Consider the following 13852-nt stretch of genomic DNA (forward strand, 5'->3'; position numbering starts at 1 on the left):
CACATTTAGGATTTTCAGGGCTGCAGGATGTTGTGGGAGGCTGCGGGGGGGGGGGGGGGCAGAAGACAGTGACGGGGGTGGGAGATGGAGGGGATAGAATAGCAGGTTCCCCAGCCTGGGGGTCAGTGGTGGGGGAGTCACCTCCAAGTAGCCAGGGGAAGAAGTGCTGACATCTCCCATGAACTGATTCTGATCCGGGAGTCACAGGATTTTGGTACCGGCATGAGGAGCTGTTCTGATGACGCTTCTCAGTAAATCTTCCATCCCACAACTTTCAGGGCTGGACATGTGGGCAGAGCTATGTGCGAAAGCCTCGGGACCACAGCCACAGACCTGCCTTAACATGTGTATGGCCCTGGAGCCCAGAGAGGATACTGGGATAGGAGGCAGCAGTGCAGGGGAGAGTCACAAACTGCTGCTGCTGGAACCCAGGTACAGGAGTCCAGCCCAGCGGGAGGCAGAGAAGCATAGCTGCGAGGTCAAGGCAATAATAGGAAATGGATAGTAAGGCCCTATATCTAGGGGAACAGAAGGGAAGTTGAGGCTCCCCCTGAGCAGCCAGGAAGAGGTGTGCATTTTTTGTGGATTAAAGGTTGGCTTTTGTACCTGAAATTTTCTCCCACCTACAGGGACAGAAGGGAGTAGGAAAGGGTGACCCCCCCAATTCTATTTTAGGCCAATCGTGCTTTTGGGGCGCCGACGCATGACTTTGGCTCCGAGGTTGGCAGAGCCGCGTGCCTGCCCGTGTCCGTGAGAGCCGCCTCCCCGGCGGCGCGCCGCGCCTCTGCACCATGGGGCAGGCCCCCTCCCCCTTGCAACACAGGGCTGGGAGGGCCCCTCCCCCACGGCGGCGGGGCGGTGCCTGGGACTGGCGCTCTCACGTCCCGTCCCCCGCTCCCCCCGCCGGCGCAGCGCTGTGGTGAAGCCGCATTGTTTGTGCTGAGGGGGGAGGGGAGGTTCTCAGCCCGAGGACGGAGCGCCGAGCCCGCAGCCGGACTGCGACCAGCGCCGCGCCTCCCGAATGCGCCGCGCGCGGCCCGAGCAGGAGCCCCGCACCCGCCGCCGGCAGCCCGAAGGCAGCCCGGCACCGCCAGCGCCCGCTTGGCCGCTCGGGGCTGCTGGGAGCGGCATCGGTGGGGCCGCCCCCGCCATTAGACCGGCCGCAGCGTCGACCCGGAGACGAGGAGCAGGAGGGTCTGTCAGCCGCGCTCCGGCGGCTCCCACAGCGTGAGTGCGGCCGGGCGGGAGAGCGGGGCCGGCGGCTTGCGGCCGGAGCCGGGCCCAGCGAGAGGGGCTTGGCGGCGGGAGCGGGCGGAGGCTGCCCGGCACAGCGGGCGGGGGAGGGCGCAGCGCAAGCTGTTTTGTTGGACGCCATGTTTGTGGGCCGAGTATTGTCAGGGTGGGGGGTGGGGCGAGGCTTGGGAAGGGCTGGAGCTGACGGGCCTGGGCAGGAACTATTCGCGCGGGGGTGACGGGCGCGGGTAGGAACCATTCGCGCGCGTGGGGGGGTGTGTGGCTAGAGCGGTGAAGGGCGTGGGTAGGAAGTGTTCGTTGCTGGAACAGGGTGTGGGAGGGATAAGGGGCGTGGGCAGGAACCATCCATTGCGTGGGGGAGGGGGGGGAGAGAAGGCAGAGGGAGCTTGGGGAGGAAACCCTTCTGGAAGGGACTAAGTGAGAGTGCCCTTTGGGAGGGCGGCAGGGTAGAGAAGGAGCTAGTGGGGTGAATGATGCCGGTTACCTCCTTGCTGGGTTCCGGGAGACCCAGGAAATGTTAGGCTTGGTAATATCAGGTGGGCTAGAGCCTAGGCCTGAAATGGGTATTTTCATTGATGGGATCAAATGAATTCTCCAGGGTTCAGTCACTGTCTTTTTTCTGTGTATCAATATGGCTAGACTTGAGAGGGTGATCCTACTCTGAAGGCTGAGGCTGCTGGTATCCTATCTCCACGTGTATGCTGGAAATGTTTCTGCTTGCTCTCCCTTATGGTCTGGTACTAATGTACTGTTTGTAACATCCTTGGTAGTTTCATTGTGTCCATCTCTTTGCGGTGCTCCACAGAAGGATGCTTGTTGAGAACCATGAATGGAATGGGGGATTTCTCTTCCATAAAGGAGTCAAGGACCAAACACAAAGAAATGAGGGAGAAGGAGAGTAGTGAGTGCAGGGTTCACTGCAGGCTTGCAAAACGAATTGGTAGCCTTTACAAAGATCTGTACAAGTGCTGCACCATAGGTTTAATCTGCTCTCCCCTCACCTGTCCCCTTAGCAAGCAGTGCTTCAGCCCCATAACTTTCATTGCACAAAAACAGCTGCATTTTTTTTTTGGTCATGATAGAGGAAACTATCATGACCAAAACAAAAGCTCTGTGGAGCTAAAAAAAACAATAGCTCTGTGGAGAGCATTTCTTCCATCTTCTGCAGGCTTTGTCATGCTTTAAAAGGAGGAAAGAAGTGACCCAAACTGAGTTGTGTAATGCATTAGGAATTCTTCCTGTTTTATGGTAAGGTTAGCAACCCTTATTATTATGCTTTAGGGTCCAGGTTATTTTTTACTCACCCAAACTAGGTATCTGCAAAATGAGGACAGATAATTTCAATACTACTTCCACATGTAGTGTGCTCCCTCCCACACATTTTTACTGTTTTCCCTTTAAGTGTAAAATGTTAAATTGCCATCCATTTCCAGATTGGAAACTAATCTAAATGTAAGAGAAAGTGCTTAAGTATGTAAATGATAATTGTCCTAATCTCATTATTGGGAGGTGCCTTTTTTCATCACTTTGTGGTAGACATCTTCCTTTATTTAGGATTTATGACATTTGCGGTACACCTGGGAGGCAAGCTGCTTGATACTGAGCATACTGAGATACTCTTGTTCATCAACTGGTTGCCACTGTGTTTGAGAAATTGCTTTTTGGCCTGGAAACTAATACACATTATTGTGTTTTTTCCAATATTAGAATATATGAAAGAACAATGACTAGGATATGGACAAATGGCAGTGTCTTCTATTGCCGTGGTTCTCAACCAGGGATCCGGGGCCCCCTAGGGAGCCATAAGCAGGTTTTAGGGGGTCTGCCAGAATAAACCAGAGAGCAAGGCTGACTCACTGGGGACCAGGGAAGAAAGCTGAAGTCCAAGCCCCGCCGCCCAGGGTTGAAGCTAAAGCCTGAGCAACTTAGATTCACAGAGCTGCCTGTGGAGTTGGGCCCTGAGCCATTGCCCTGCTTTCCTACCCCCTAATGCCAGCTCTGGCTTTTAACCTACTGAATATGGAGAAAAACAGTTGTTGTGGCACAGGTGGGCTGGGGAATTTTTATAGCACGTGGGGGGGGGGGGGGAGAGGGAGGGCTCAGAAAGAAAAAGTTTGAGAACCCATGTTGTATAGTCAGTCATAATAGCCACTGTCCATCCCTCTTTTCCAGTTTGAGGTAATAGGCAGTTATCTCCATGATCAATGTCATTGGTGTTTGTAGCTCTGGTTATGGTGTATATAAAAATAGGTGGGTTTATATAAAAATACTCCAAATATTCATATGTTGGATTATTAAAATTGAATTAAAAATCTATTTACTCTTTACTTATTAATGATAAATAGCATATCTTAGAAAATGAAACTAAATTGGTCAATTTCAATGTCAGGTTCTCTTGCACTAACAAACTGATAAATGACTTTACAGCATTATAAGGGTACAAAGAAATATACATTTTTATTGAAATTTAGAGGGGCCATTTTATATTCCCTGCCCCAGAATTTGTGAGATTATGGGAACTAAATTTAGAGTTAAATTAAATTGTCACTCTTTATATCTAGTTGTTAGGCCTACTATAGCGAATATTAATGGATTCATCTGTTCTGTGGTTGGAAACTGACACGTTCAATGAATTGTTGCTTTACAAACTAATAATAACAGTACCTAACTTTAATATAGTGCTTTTCATCAGTATATATCAGAGCACTTCACAATCTTTTAATATATTTATCCTCACAAGCACCTCTATTAAGTTTCATGGAAATTCACAAAAGGAGAAAAATCTATGTAGATATTTTTTTGATCATTGCCAAGAACAGTGGAAATCCAGATGTTGCCCTGTAATGACTGTGCACTGGATGTTGCTTTTTAGGATTTGTGTTAGAATCATATTTTTAATACAATTGTGTTTGATTTTAACACAAAATTTGTTAAATAACACACTGTTACATCTACAAAACCACAAAAGCTAGTTCAGGCTGATCCTTTTGTTGTTGTTGTTTGGTAAATGAGGCCTTTTTGGGGGGGGGGGGGGGTGAAGATATTGGAACGGATGTGATCTGATATTGCCTGCTTGATACATTCCATCTTGCCTTTGTACTGCAAATCATCAGGTATGTGATTTTTGTGCATATAACTTCTGAAGGTGAGGAAAGCAGTGCATTTTAGGTTTGCCTTTGAATTTATTGGTTGTAGTAAATTTTGTTTCAACTTTTTATGAAGAAAATAGAAGTATCATGGAGCTGGTGGGCAGAGAATCGATGTATATTTGCCCCAATGTTTTGGTAGGCATACTATCACTGACTGAAATATTTATTCTGCAAACTTTACTCACGCCATCGTGTGTAATTCCTGACTTGATGGGGCTTGTATGGTCTAGCTAGCAGGTCAGATACATGGCCATGTATCTGAAGAAATCAATTCCAGGGGGAGCAAGAGTTCGCTGTTGGTAAGATTGAGACTTGCTTACTGTCTAACAGCTGGTTTTCAGAGTGCTCTAAAGATAAATTAATATAAAGTAATTACCATAACTTTCAGATGCCAGGTTGAGTTTGCAGGGCTGATGGAGAAAATTATCTTTCATTTGGTCAGCTGATCAGACCTGTGCTGAAAAAGATACAAAAATGGAAGCCAACAGTTTTATTTTTAGTAATCTTTCAGATTACCAACCGTGTATGGACCAGTCTGGTCAGGATGCTTAGTTTTCCATTTTTACAATCTTATTGTCACAGCTTCCTTTATGATACAGATGCAGTACTTTATTCCAGTAGAACTTGAAGCTAAAGATGAATGTTTCTTTTCCTAGGTCACTGGTTCAAATCTAGCCCAAGCTGGCTGTGTATAATTTTGAAGTTAATGGAATTTTAGGAACCCTACTACAAGTCAGAAAATGCTGATTTACTCTTGAGAATCAATTGCTGAAAATAGCATTGGAGGTTTCTTTTAGATCAAATGTTCATTTTAAAAGTGATTTTGTTTTCTTCTCTAATTGGCAGCCCCAAAAACCCAGTCTGGGAGCTAAAATTAAAGTAGTTCTCAATTTGCATCTCCCCTAGTGGTAAAAGATTGGTATTAAACCTTAATTCATAGTTGTCTCAGTGATACGTGGACCGTAACGGAATATGCTCTTCCACAGCAATATGGGCTATACAGAACTGAATAAAATGTATGATGGTGGTAATAATTTTAGTGACAAAGATTATGTTGATTATCTGATAGCACACCTGTGAAAATATGTATAAGACCATTCCCTATCTCTAAAAGTTTACAATATAAATAGTGAGACACATGAGGAAATAACATAAACCATACATCTTTGAGGTTTACTTTAGGTAAGTGTAAACATACTGACTAAGCAGATATAATTCTGAATACATAAAGAGGTCAGATTTGTTAAAGCAAGTGCAATTTTTACATAGTTATTTTTCAGATCATAAATGCCTTTTGTGCAAAACTATATCTGGAATATTTCTTCTTCAGGCTGCTGCTGAATAAGCTTTTAACAGTGAAACCAGGATTTTGCATACAGGCCTTTATTTCTGGAAAACAATGGTAATTTTCCATTACAATGACTACAACAGACCCTCGCTAGAATGCGGGATCCATGCGCGGTACCGTGTTAATGCGGGGGCCGCGTTATCATGGATCCCAATTTAAATATTTAAATTTGGGATTCATTCCTGCGACTGCGCTATATGCGAATCCGCGCTCTAGTGAGGGTCCGCTGTACTTCTGTTACCTTATGGCACAAGTTTAATCCTTTGGTGGGTGGGCCTTGGCAACAATTTCTCTGTGCCAATGTTGAATTGCTATTCAATTGCAATCAATTGGATTGGCTTCCTGTAGCTTTACAGAACTATAGGTTCTGTAAATTCATTATACTCTTATTAATTTGTCTCTACGGGACTTTTTTAATGTAGGAAATGAGTGTAATTAATTCCAGTAATCTATCAACACATTTGGATTTGGAGTAATGCTAAATGTGCTACTCACTGGTGTGTCTTCGGAAGTTAGGGGTAGCCAGATTTAAGTTTGTTTCAAGTACAAACATTGCATAAATTTAAGACTTGCATGTCCATGGGTAGTACAAAGCTTAAACTAGCTTCTGTTGTTTTTTTTTTAACTGTATTAATTTTTATACTTTAGCAAGAGAGATAAATATTTAAAATGCAACATAATAACTCTGATTATAATTTTAGGTAAACATTACCAAATGAGGAGAAAAGGAAGATGCCATCGAGTATCTGCAGCAAGGCATTCTTCTTCCCCGTGCAGTATTAAACACTCACCTACACGAGAAACTTTGACATATGCTCAAGCTCAAAGGATGGTTGAAATAGAAATTGAAGGTCGCCTGCACAGGATTAGTATTTTTGATCCATTAGAGATTATATTAGAAGATGATCTCACAGCACAAGAAATGAGTGAATGCAACAGCAATAAAGAAAATAGTGAGAGACCACCAGTTTGTCTGAGAGCTAAGCGGCATAAAAATAACAAAGTGAAAAAGAAAAATGAAGCTCTTCCAAGTGCACATGGTACACCTGCTACAACAAGTCCTCTTCCAGAACCAAAAGTACGTGTTGTTGAGTACAGTCCACTTTCTGCCCCTCGGAGACCTCCAATTTATTATAAATTCATTGAAAAGTCAGCAGAAGAACTTGACAACGAAGTGGAGTATGACATGGATGAAGAAGATTATGCATGGTTAGAAATAATAAATGAAAAGCGAAAAAGTGATGGAGTATCAGTTGTGTCACAGAATATGTTTGAATTCCTTATGGATAGGTTTGAAAAAGAGTCTTATTGTGAGAACCAAAAACAGGGTGACCATCAGTCTTTAATTGACGAAGATGCAGTATGTTGTATATGCATGGATGGTGAATGTCAGAACAGCAATGTAATCCTATTTTGTGATATGTGTAATTTAGCAGTGCATCAGGAGTGCTATGGGGTGCCATATATACCTGAGGGTCAGTGGCTCTGCAGACGCTGTCTGCAGTCCCATTCCCGGCCTGTAGACTGTGTGCTGTGCCCAAATAAGGGAGGTGCCTTTAAAAAGACTGATGATGACCGCTGGGGACATGTTGTGTGTGCTTTGTGGATTCCAGAAGTTGGATTTGCCAATACGGTTTTTATTGAGCCAATTGATGGTGTCAGAAACATTCCCCCAGCCAGATGGAAGTTAACATGCTACCTCTGTAAACAGAAAGGCGTTGGTGCCTGCATCCAGTGCCACAAAGCAAACTGTTACACAGCATTCCATGTGACATGTGCTCAAAAGGCTGGTTTGTATATGAAAATGGAACCTGTGAAAGAATTAACTGGCAGTGGAACAACATTCTCTGTAAAAAAGACTGCCTACTGTGATGTACATACTCCACCAGGTTGTATACGGCGACCTCTAAATATTTATGGAGAAGCTGATGTGAAAAATGGTGTGTGTAGAAAAGAGGGATCAGTCAGAACTGCAAGGTCTACATCAAAAGTCAGAAAAAAGGCAAAAAAGGCCAAGAAATCAGTGGTTGAACCCTGTACAGCTATGCCAACAGTATCTGCTCCTTATATTCCCCCTCAGAGGTAAGCAAACAATCATACAGCAAAATGTAGACAAAAATTTCTGTATGTACTTTTGAATATACATTTGTCATAGGTTCTATAGATAAAGAATTAATGAAAGTTTGAAAAACTGCATAAGGTACTTATACAACAAAGGAAAAAAACTGGAAAATAAATAGGTGTCCCTAACATGTAAATTGTGCATGTTGTATTACTTTTGCCACTTGTAGTTAAAAAGCGCACACAAATATTTTCACATAGATATTGGAGGATAGTCCTCCCCCCATCCTACTTTCATTGTTAGAGCCAGCAATCATTTTTCTTCCACTCTGTAAATTCTGTGTATGTCCTTATAGTTTACTCACTTAAGCCTCAATTCAGAATAGTAAAAATATCACATGCTTAATTGCACCTCATTTCAGGAAAGCTCTTAAACACATCTTTAAGGTTAAGCTGAGATTTACTTGCTTTCCGGAATGTACCTGACTTTCCATTCTCAGCGGGGCTTTTTAAAGGGACATCAACATGAAAATCACTTTTGCATATGACAGCATTTGTATCCAGTCAACTTCATTGGTTTTTTGATAGTCAGTTGTTCTTACTGTCCTGTGCATTTAGCACCATATCATTCTCTGCTGTACTTTGAACAGAGCTTGAAGTTATGTTCTTCCCTAAGCCCGCAGTGAAAAGAGGACAGTGCAGAGGAGGAGGGTGAATATAAGCATGTTTTGTGGTCCAACTGCTGTTCCATGCTGGAAAGACCCTTAATATCAGCAGGGAACGGGGGGAAAAAAAGCAACATAAAACATTTTTAATACAGGAATTAATCAAAATACTCTCTACATGCTGATTAAAGAATACTTTATCAGAAATTGTAATTTTTTGACATTAGTAAATTGAATAAACATTCAAGTTGAGAGTTTCCCTCAAAATTTCATCTTAGACCACCAATACTAGTGGCTCCTGTTGAGTTGGACATCCTGTGCTCACTCAATTTTAGTATACTGTAGAATGTTTTCCAAGTAGTATAAGAAGCACTCTGAGGCAGTTCTTTGGCTAATGGGTTAGATCAGTGGTGGGCAGCCTGCGGCTCGCAAGGGTAACCTGACTGCGAGTGGCATGACATTTTGCGGACATTGACTGTCTGCAGGCCTGCTGCTTCCCACAGCTCCCATTGGCCAGGAACGGCAAACTGCGGCCACTGAGCTGTGGGGGGCCGTGCCTGCAGACCGTCAACGTCAGCAAAATGTCTCATGGCCTGCAATCAGATTACCCTGATGCGGCCCCCAGGTTGCCCACCACTGGGTTAGATTCTTGCGTGGCTGTTGCTACACCTTCTGTTTGATGTTGCACAGTGCAGCTATATTCTTCAAGGCTGGCAAGAATTACAGTTTGATGCTGTGCAGATTTCTTCTTGAAATTAACCAGGAAGTCATTAAAGCACTGTGCTACAGTTTAATAATGCATCTGAAATGAATTATTAGGCATGGGACCAAAAGCTCTGTGCCGTCAACACATTGACACTAATACATGTACATGAGAACATAAAAATAGCCATACTGGGTCAAACCATTGGTCCATCTAGCTCAGTAACCAGTCTTTCAACAGTGGCTGGTGCCAAATGCTTCAGAGGGAGGGAACAGAACAGGGAAATTTATCAAGTGATCTGGCTTCTAACAGTGAGATTTTAGGACACCCAGAGCACGGATGGACCTATCCTCCATGAATTTATCGAATTATTTTTTGAACCCAATAATAGTTTTGGTCTTCAGTTAACTTTCATTGGGTGACTCCTGATTCTTGTGTTATGTGAAGGAATAAATAACACTGCCTTATTCACTTTTTCAACACCATTCATGATTTTATAGACCTCTAGCATACCTCTCCTCAGTCTTCTCCTTTTCCTAAACTGAACCGTCCCAATCTTTTTAATCTCTCCTCGTATGGAAGCTGTTCCACACCCCTAACAGTCTTTGTTGCCCTTCTCTGTATTTTTTTCAGTTCTAATATATATATATTTTTTTTTTCGAGTTAGGGTGACCAGAACTGTATACAATATTCCTGGTATGTGTGTACCATGGATTTATATAGTGGCATTATGTTTTCTGGTTTACTATCTATCCCTTTCCAAATGGTTCCTAACATAGTTAGCTTTTTTGACTGCCACTGCACATTGCGAGAATGTTTTCAGAGAACTTTACAGAGTGACTCCCAAGATCTTTCTCTTGATTGGCAACAGCTAATGTAGACCCCATCATTTTGTATGTATAGCTGGGATTATGTTTTCCAACGTGCCGTACTTTGCATTTATCTACATTTATCTTCACCTTCAACTTTCTTTCCCAGTCACTCAGTTTTGTGAGATTCCTTTGTATCTCTTCACAGTCTGCTTTCCAAATCATTTATGAATATGTTGAATGGCACTGGTCCCAGTACAGATTCTTGGGGTAACTCCACTATTTTCCTCCCGCCAGTCTGAAAGCTGGCCATTTATTCTTACCCTTTGTTTTCTATCTTGAAACCAGTTCTGATCCATGAGAGGCCCTTCCGTCTTATACCATGCCTGCTTAGTTTTCTTAAGAGCCTTTGGGGAGGGACCTAGTCAAAAGCTTTCTGAACGTCCAAGTACACTATATCCACTGGATAATCCTTATCCATGTTTGTTGACTTCCTGAAAGAATTATAATAGATTAGTGAAGCATGATTTCCCTTTACGAAATCTGTTGATTCTCCACAATGTATTGTGTTCATCTGTGTGTCTGACAATTCTGTTCTTTGTTACAGTTTCAGTCAGTTGCCTGGTATTGAAGTTAGGCCTGTTGGCCTGTAATTGCCAGGAGTGTCTCTGGAGCCTGTTTTAAAAATCGGTGTCACATTAGTTATCTACCAGTTATCTAGTACCAATGTTGATTTAAGTGCTATGTTACATACCACAGGAAGCAGTTCTGCAATTTCATATTCGAGTTCCTTCAGAACTCTTGGGTGAATATCCTCTGGTTCTGGTGACAACTTATTATTTAATTTATGAATTTTTCCTCTATTGACATCTCAATCTGGGACAGTTTCTCAGATTTGTCACCTAAAAATAATGGCTAAGGTATCTACCTCACGTCCTTTACAGGGAAGATAGATGCAAAGAATTCATTTAGCTTTTCTGCAGTAGCCTTGTCTTCCTGGAGTGCTCCTTTAACATCTGGATCTTCCCAAGGCCCCACTGATTATTTGGCAGGCTTCCTTCTTTTGATGTACTTTAAATTTTTTGCTGTGTCTTGAAGTACAATTGTATAGTTAAAACTAAAACTGAATAGTTCTTTTAAAAATGTTTCCATTATTTAAAAAAAACAAAAACAAAAACCTGGGTGGGATAAAATTTCTGTGATCCTAATCTTGCTCTTTTTCATTTTAAACTTTGTTATATTGTAAGTTCCTGCAGGAACTTAAACCTTTATCTTGTACAGTTTTTTGTATATATGTATAAAATATATGTAAACACACTGAAAATTATGTAGTGTACTGGTTTTAGTGCCTGCAGGAGTTTGTTATATGCAGAAGTGTAAATACAAACTAAAATGGACCAAAACTAGTATCAAAGCTATTTTCACCTGTTAAAATTATGTGTGTGTGTTACCAATACTTTAAACAAGGACTGCTGGTGTACTGGCAGTCTAATTTAGAACTTGTGTGAGTTAATGAGAGACTGATAATTTCCAAAAAGCTAACACTGTGAGAGATTTCCTTTGCGTGGGGGGAGGAGAGCAAAGTTGCAAGACTGTAACTTGGCTTCATTTATCTATTTTCAAATTTAGGAGGACTTAGAACAGCTTAATTAAATGAAGAGAGCACTGAAACTTATTTTTTTCGGATTCCATTCACTTACGTTAATTGAGTTTTAATACCTCTTAAATGTGGAGACATACTGATTATGATGTCAGAGACTTGGGACAGAAGGTTTGTCAGAGAGGCATACTGACTTCAGTTTTGCTGAACAATTGGGACTTTACCTAGTTGATACTCGAAAACACAACATATAGTAGGGGACAGGAAAAAAATATGGCACATAATTTAGGGAAAGAGATTTTTTTCTGATGTGCCTCTCTCTTCATACTGATTTCATTTCCAGCATTGTTATAGCACCAGTATTCTCTTTTTAGGATTAAGCAAGACAAATGCTTCGTAAGATACTTGTGGCAGGGACCATATGTTTGTGTTCATAATGTTTACTACAACAGGGCCCTGATCCGGATTGGGCCTTTGAGCTCTACCTAATACTACAAATAAATTATACCATTTGATGTATAATGTACATATAATGTATGGTTAGAACTGGTCAAATTATTCTTTACAAATAATGGTTGTTGAGAATGTAGCCCCCTTCTGTTCTGATTTCTGTTAATATGTACGCTGAATAGCTTGGACGAACAGCTTTCAGTCTCTCTGGGTTGGTAGCAGACTTCAGTTAGATTGTACTCCGTTCATTATTCATGGTTTGTGATTGATTAAATGAAATTATTTCTGCTTCTTGATGAGATAATTAATATTTTAAAACAGGGTAATAGCAAGTAACAAATACTGTTGTTCACATCAAAAATAGGTATTCATACATTAAGTCTAGCTCCAAAAATGTTTGCAAGCAATTCTGTTTGCTTGAATGTTCACAGATAACAAGGGGAACAGGAATTAAACAGGTTGAATTAAATTGCAGTTCAGAATTTAAATGTTCAAACAGTGTTGAACCAGTTCTACCTTTTTTTCAGTTCTTCTTTTTTTTTTTTTTTTTTTAATTAATTCTCACTAAAATGAGGCCATCACGTATGTGTAGAGGAGAGGGAGGGAAGGAGCGGGGGCATTATGGTCAGAATGACCCAATTTTAATATTTGATATCGTATGAAAAATCAGGGATAGAAATAAGTTCTCTACATTGTTGGGAAAACTGCTTCCATTCCCAGATTCCACAGATATTCCAGCATTTGTTTCCAGCCTTGCTCTGAAGCAGTTGGACATGTAATGTTCACTGGTTTCTCAGACCAGAAATTATATTTTTGGCAGTGGGCCAGGGTTTAAAAGTGTAGTTAAAAAATAACAGTTTTAAAAAATGGTTTAAAGGCAAGTTCTTTAAAATAAATTGTTTGGCTTTGAAAATTGCCTCAGAGTCCAAAGTTGAAAGGTGTATATTTTCCTAAACTAATCTGTGAATCAAACAAAAGAGTTTGTTTTTGATTTGTTTGATTTTGCCTTTACTGAAGAGAAAATTGATTTTACTGTAGCCCAAAAACTTCATGGTCTAATCTCCTTTTCCTGAAGGATAAATACTATGAGAATTAATATGTGGGCAGTTTTTAAGTACAATTCCACAAAATGATAGTAAATGCTATGGTTGATGCTACTTGCAGTCTTCATGGAAGCTAACCCCTTTTCTAATACTATTTTTAAGCTGTATCTCTCTTGGGGATGAAACTTGCCATGCCCTTTCTACAGAGTGAGGAAAATTTAAGCCATTTAAGTTATAAAAGAAGGAAAGCATAAACTCAAATTTTAAAAATAATTAATTGGCTTATATTTAGAGCTGTTGAACAGTGACGTAAAAGTTGATGGGGGAACTACATGTGCCCAGCACCTCTGAAAATCAGGCCATTTAATGTATATATTTTTTTAATCTCCTGCTGAGTAAAACCTCAGAATTGGTTGAATAAAGAAACTGTCTATTTGGCATGTAGCTAGACCTTCATTTGAGTGTTTCTTAATCAACCTTAGATGAAAAACACATTAAAAGTAAAGTGAGTGGAAAAACATCTTCTGAACATGTTCAGCGAGCATCTCTGAAACTTTAGCAAAACTTAATGAGCCCCTGCTTCCATATGACATTCATTTAGGTATGAATGAGAACTGCACCATCTCCTTAATCTGGAGTGCCTCAGTGAGAGAAGCTATATCTAAACAATATGTATGTGTGATATTGACATACACCCACAGTAAAATTATCCCCAAAAGCCCCTGCCATAACACTAATGAAAACGGTAGGTGTGAAATTTGCAGTCCTTG

At 41.4% G+C, this 13852-nt stretch overlaps 1 protein-coding gene across 15 annotated transcripts in view; it reads left to right on the plus strand.

Annotated features, from left to right (window-relative positions):
* Positions 1 to 764: 764 nt before the first annotated feature.
* The window catches only part of BRD1 (bromodomain containing 1), a 110686-nt gene continuing 97598 nt past the window's right edge, over positions 765 to 13852 (plus strand). For 2 of the 15 annotated variants that reach the window (XM_043550922.1, XM_043550937.1), the window contains exons 1-2: positions 891 to 1227; positions 6453 to 7833. In XM_043550922.1, the coding sequence (XP_043406857.1) occupies positions 6467 to 7833 (1367 nt within the window). In that variant the 5' untranslated portion in view covers positions 891 to 1227; positions 6453 to 6466. Of the gene's footprint in view, positions 1228 to 5733; positions 5806 to 6452; positions 7834 to 13852 lie in introns of those variants that run through there. The other 13 variants (XM_043550903.1, XM_037889069.2, XM_043550906.1 and 10 more) reach the window with 12 other exon arrangements.

Source organism: Chelonia mydas, chromosome 1, assembly GCF_015237465.2.
Source record: "Chelonia mydas isolate rCheMyd1 chromosome 1, rCheMyd1.pri.v2, whole genome shotgun sequence".
NCBI classification, from domain to species: Eukaryota; Metazoa; Chordata; order Testudines; family Cheloniidae; genus Chelonia; species Chelonia mydas.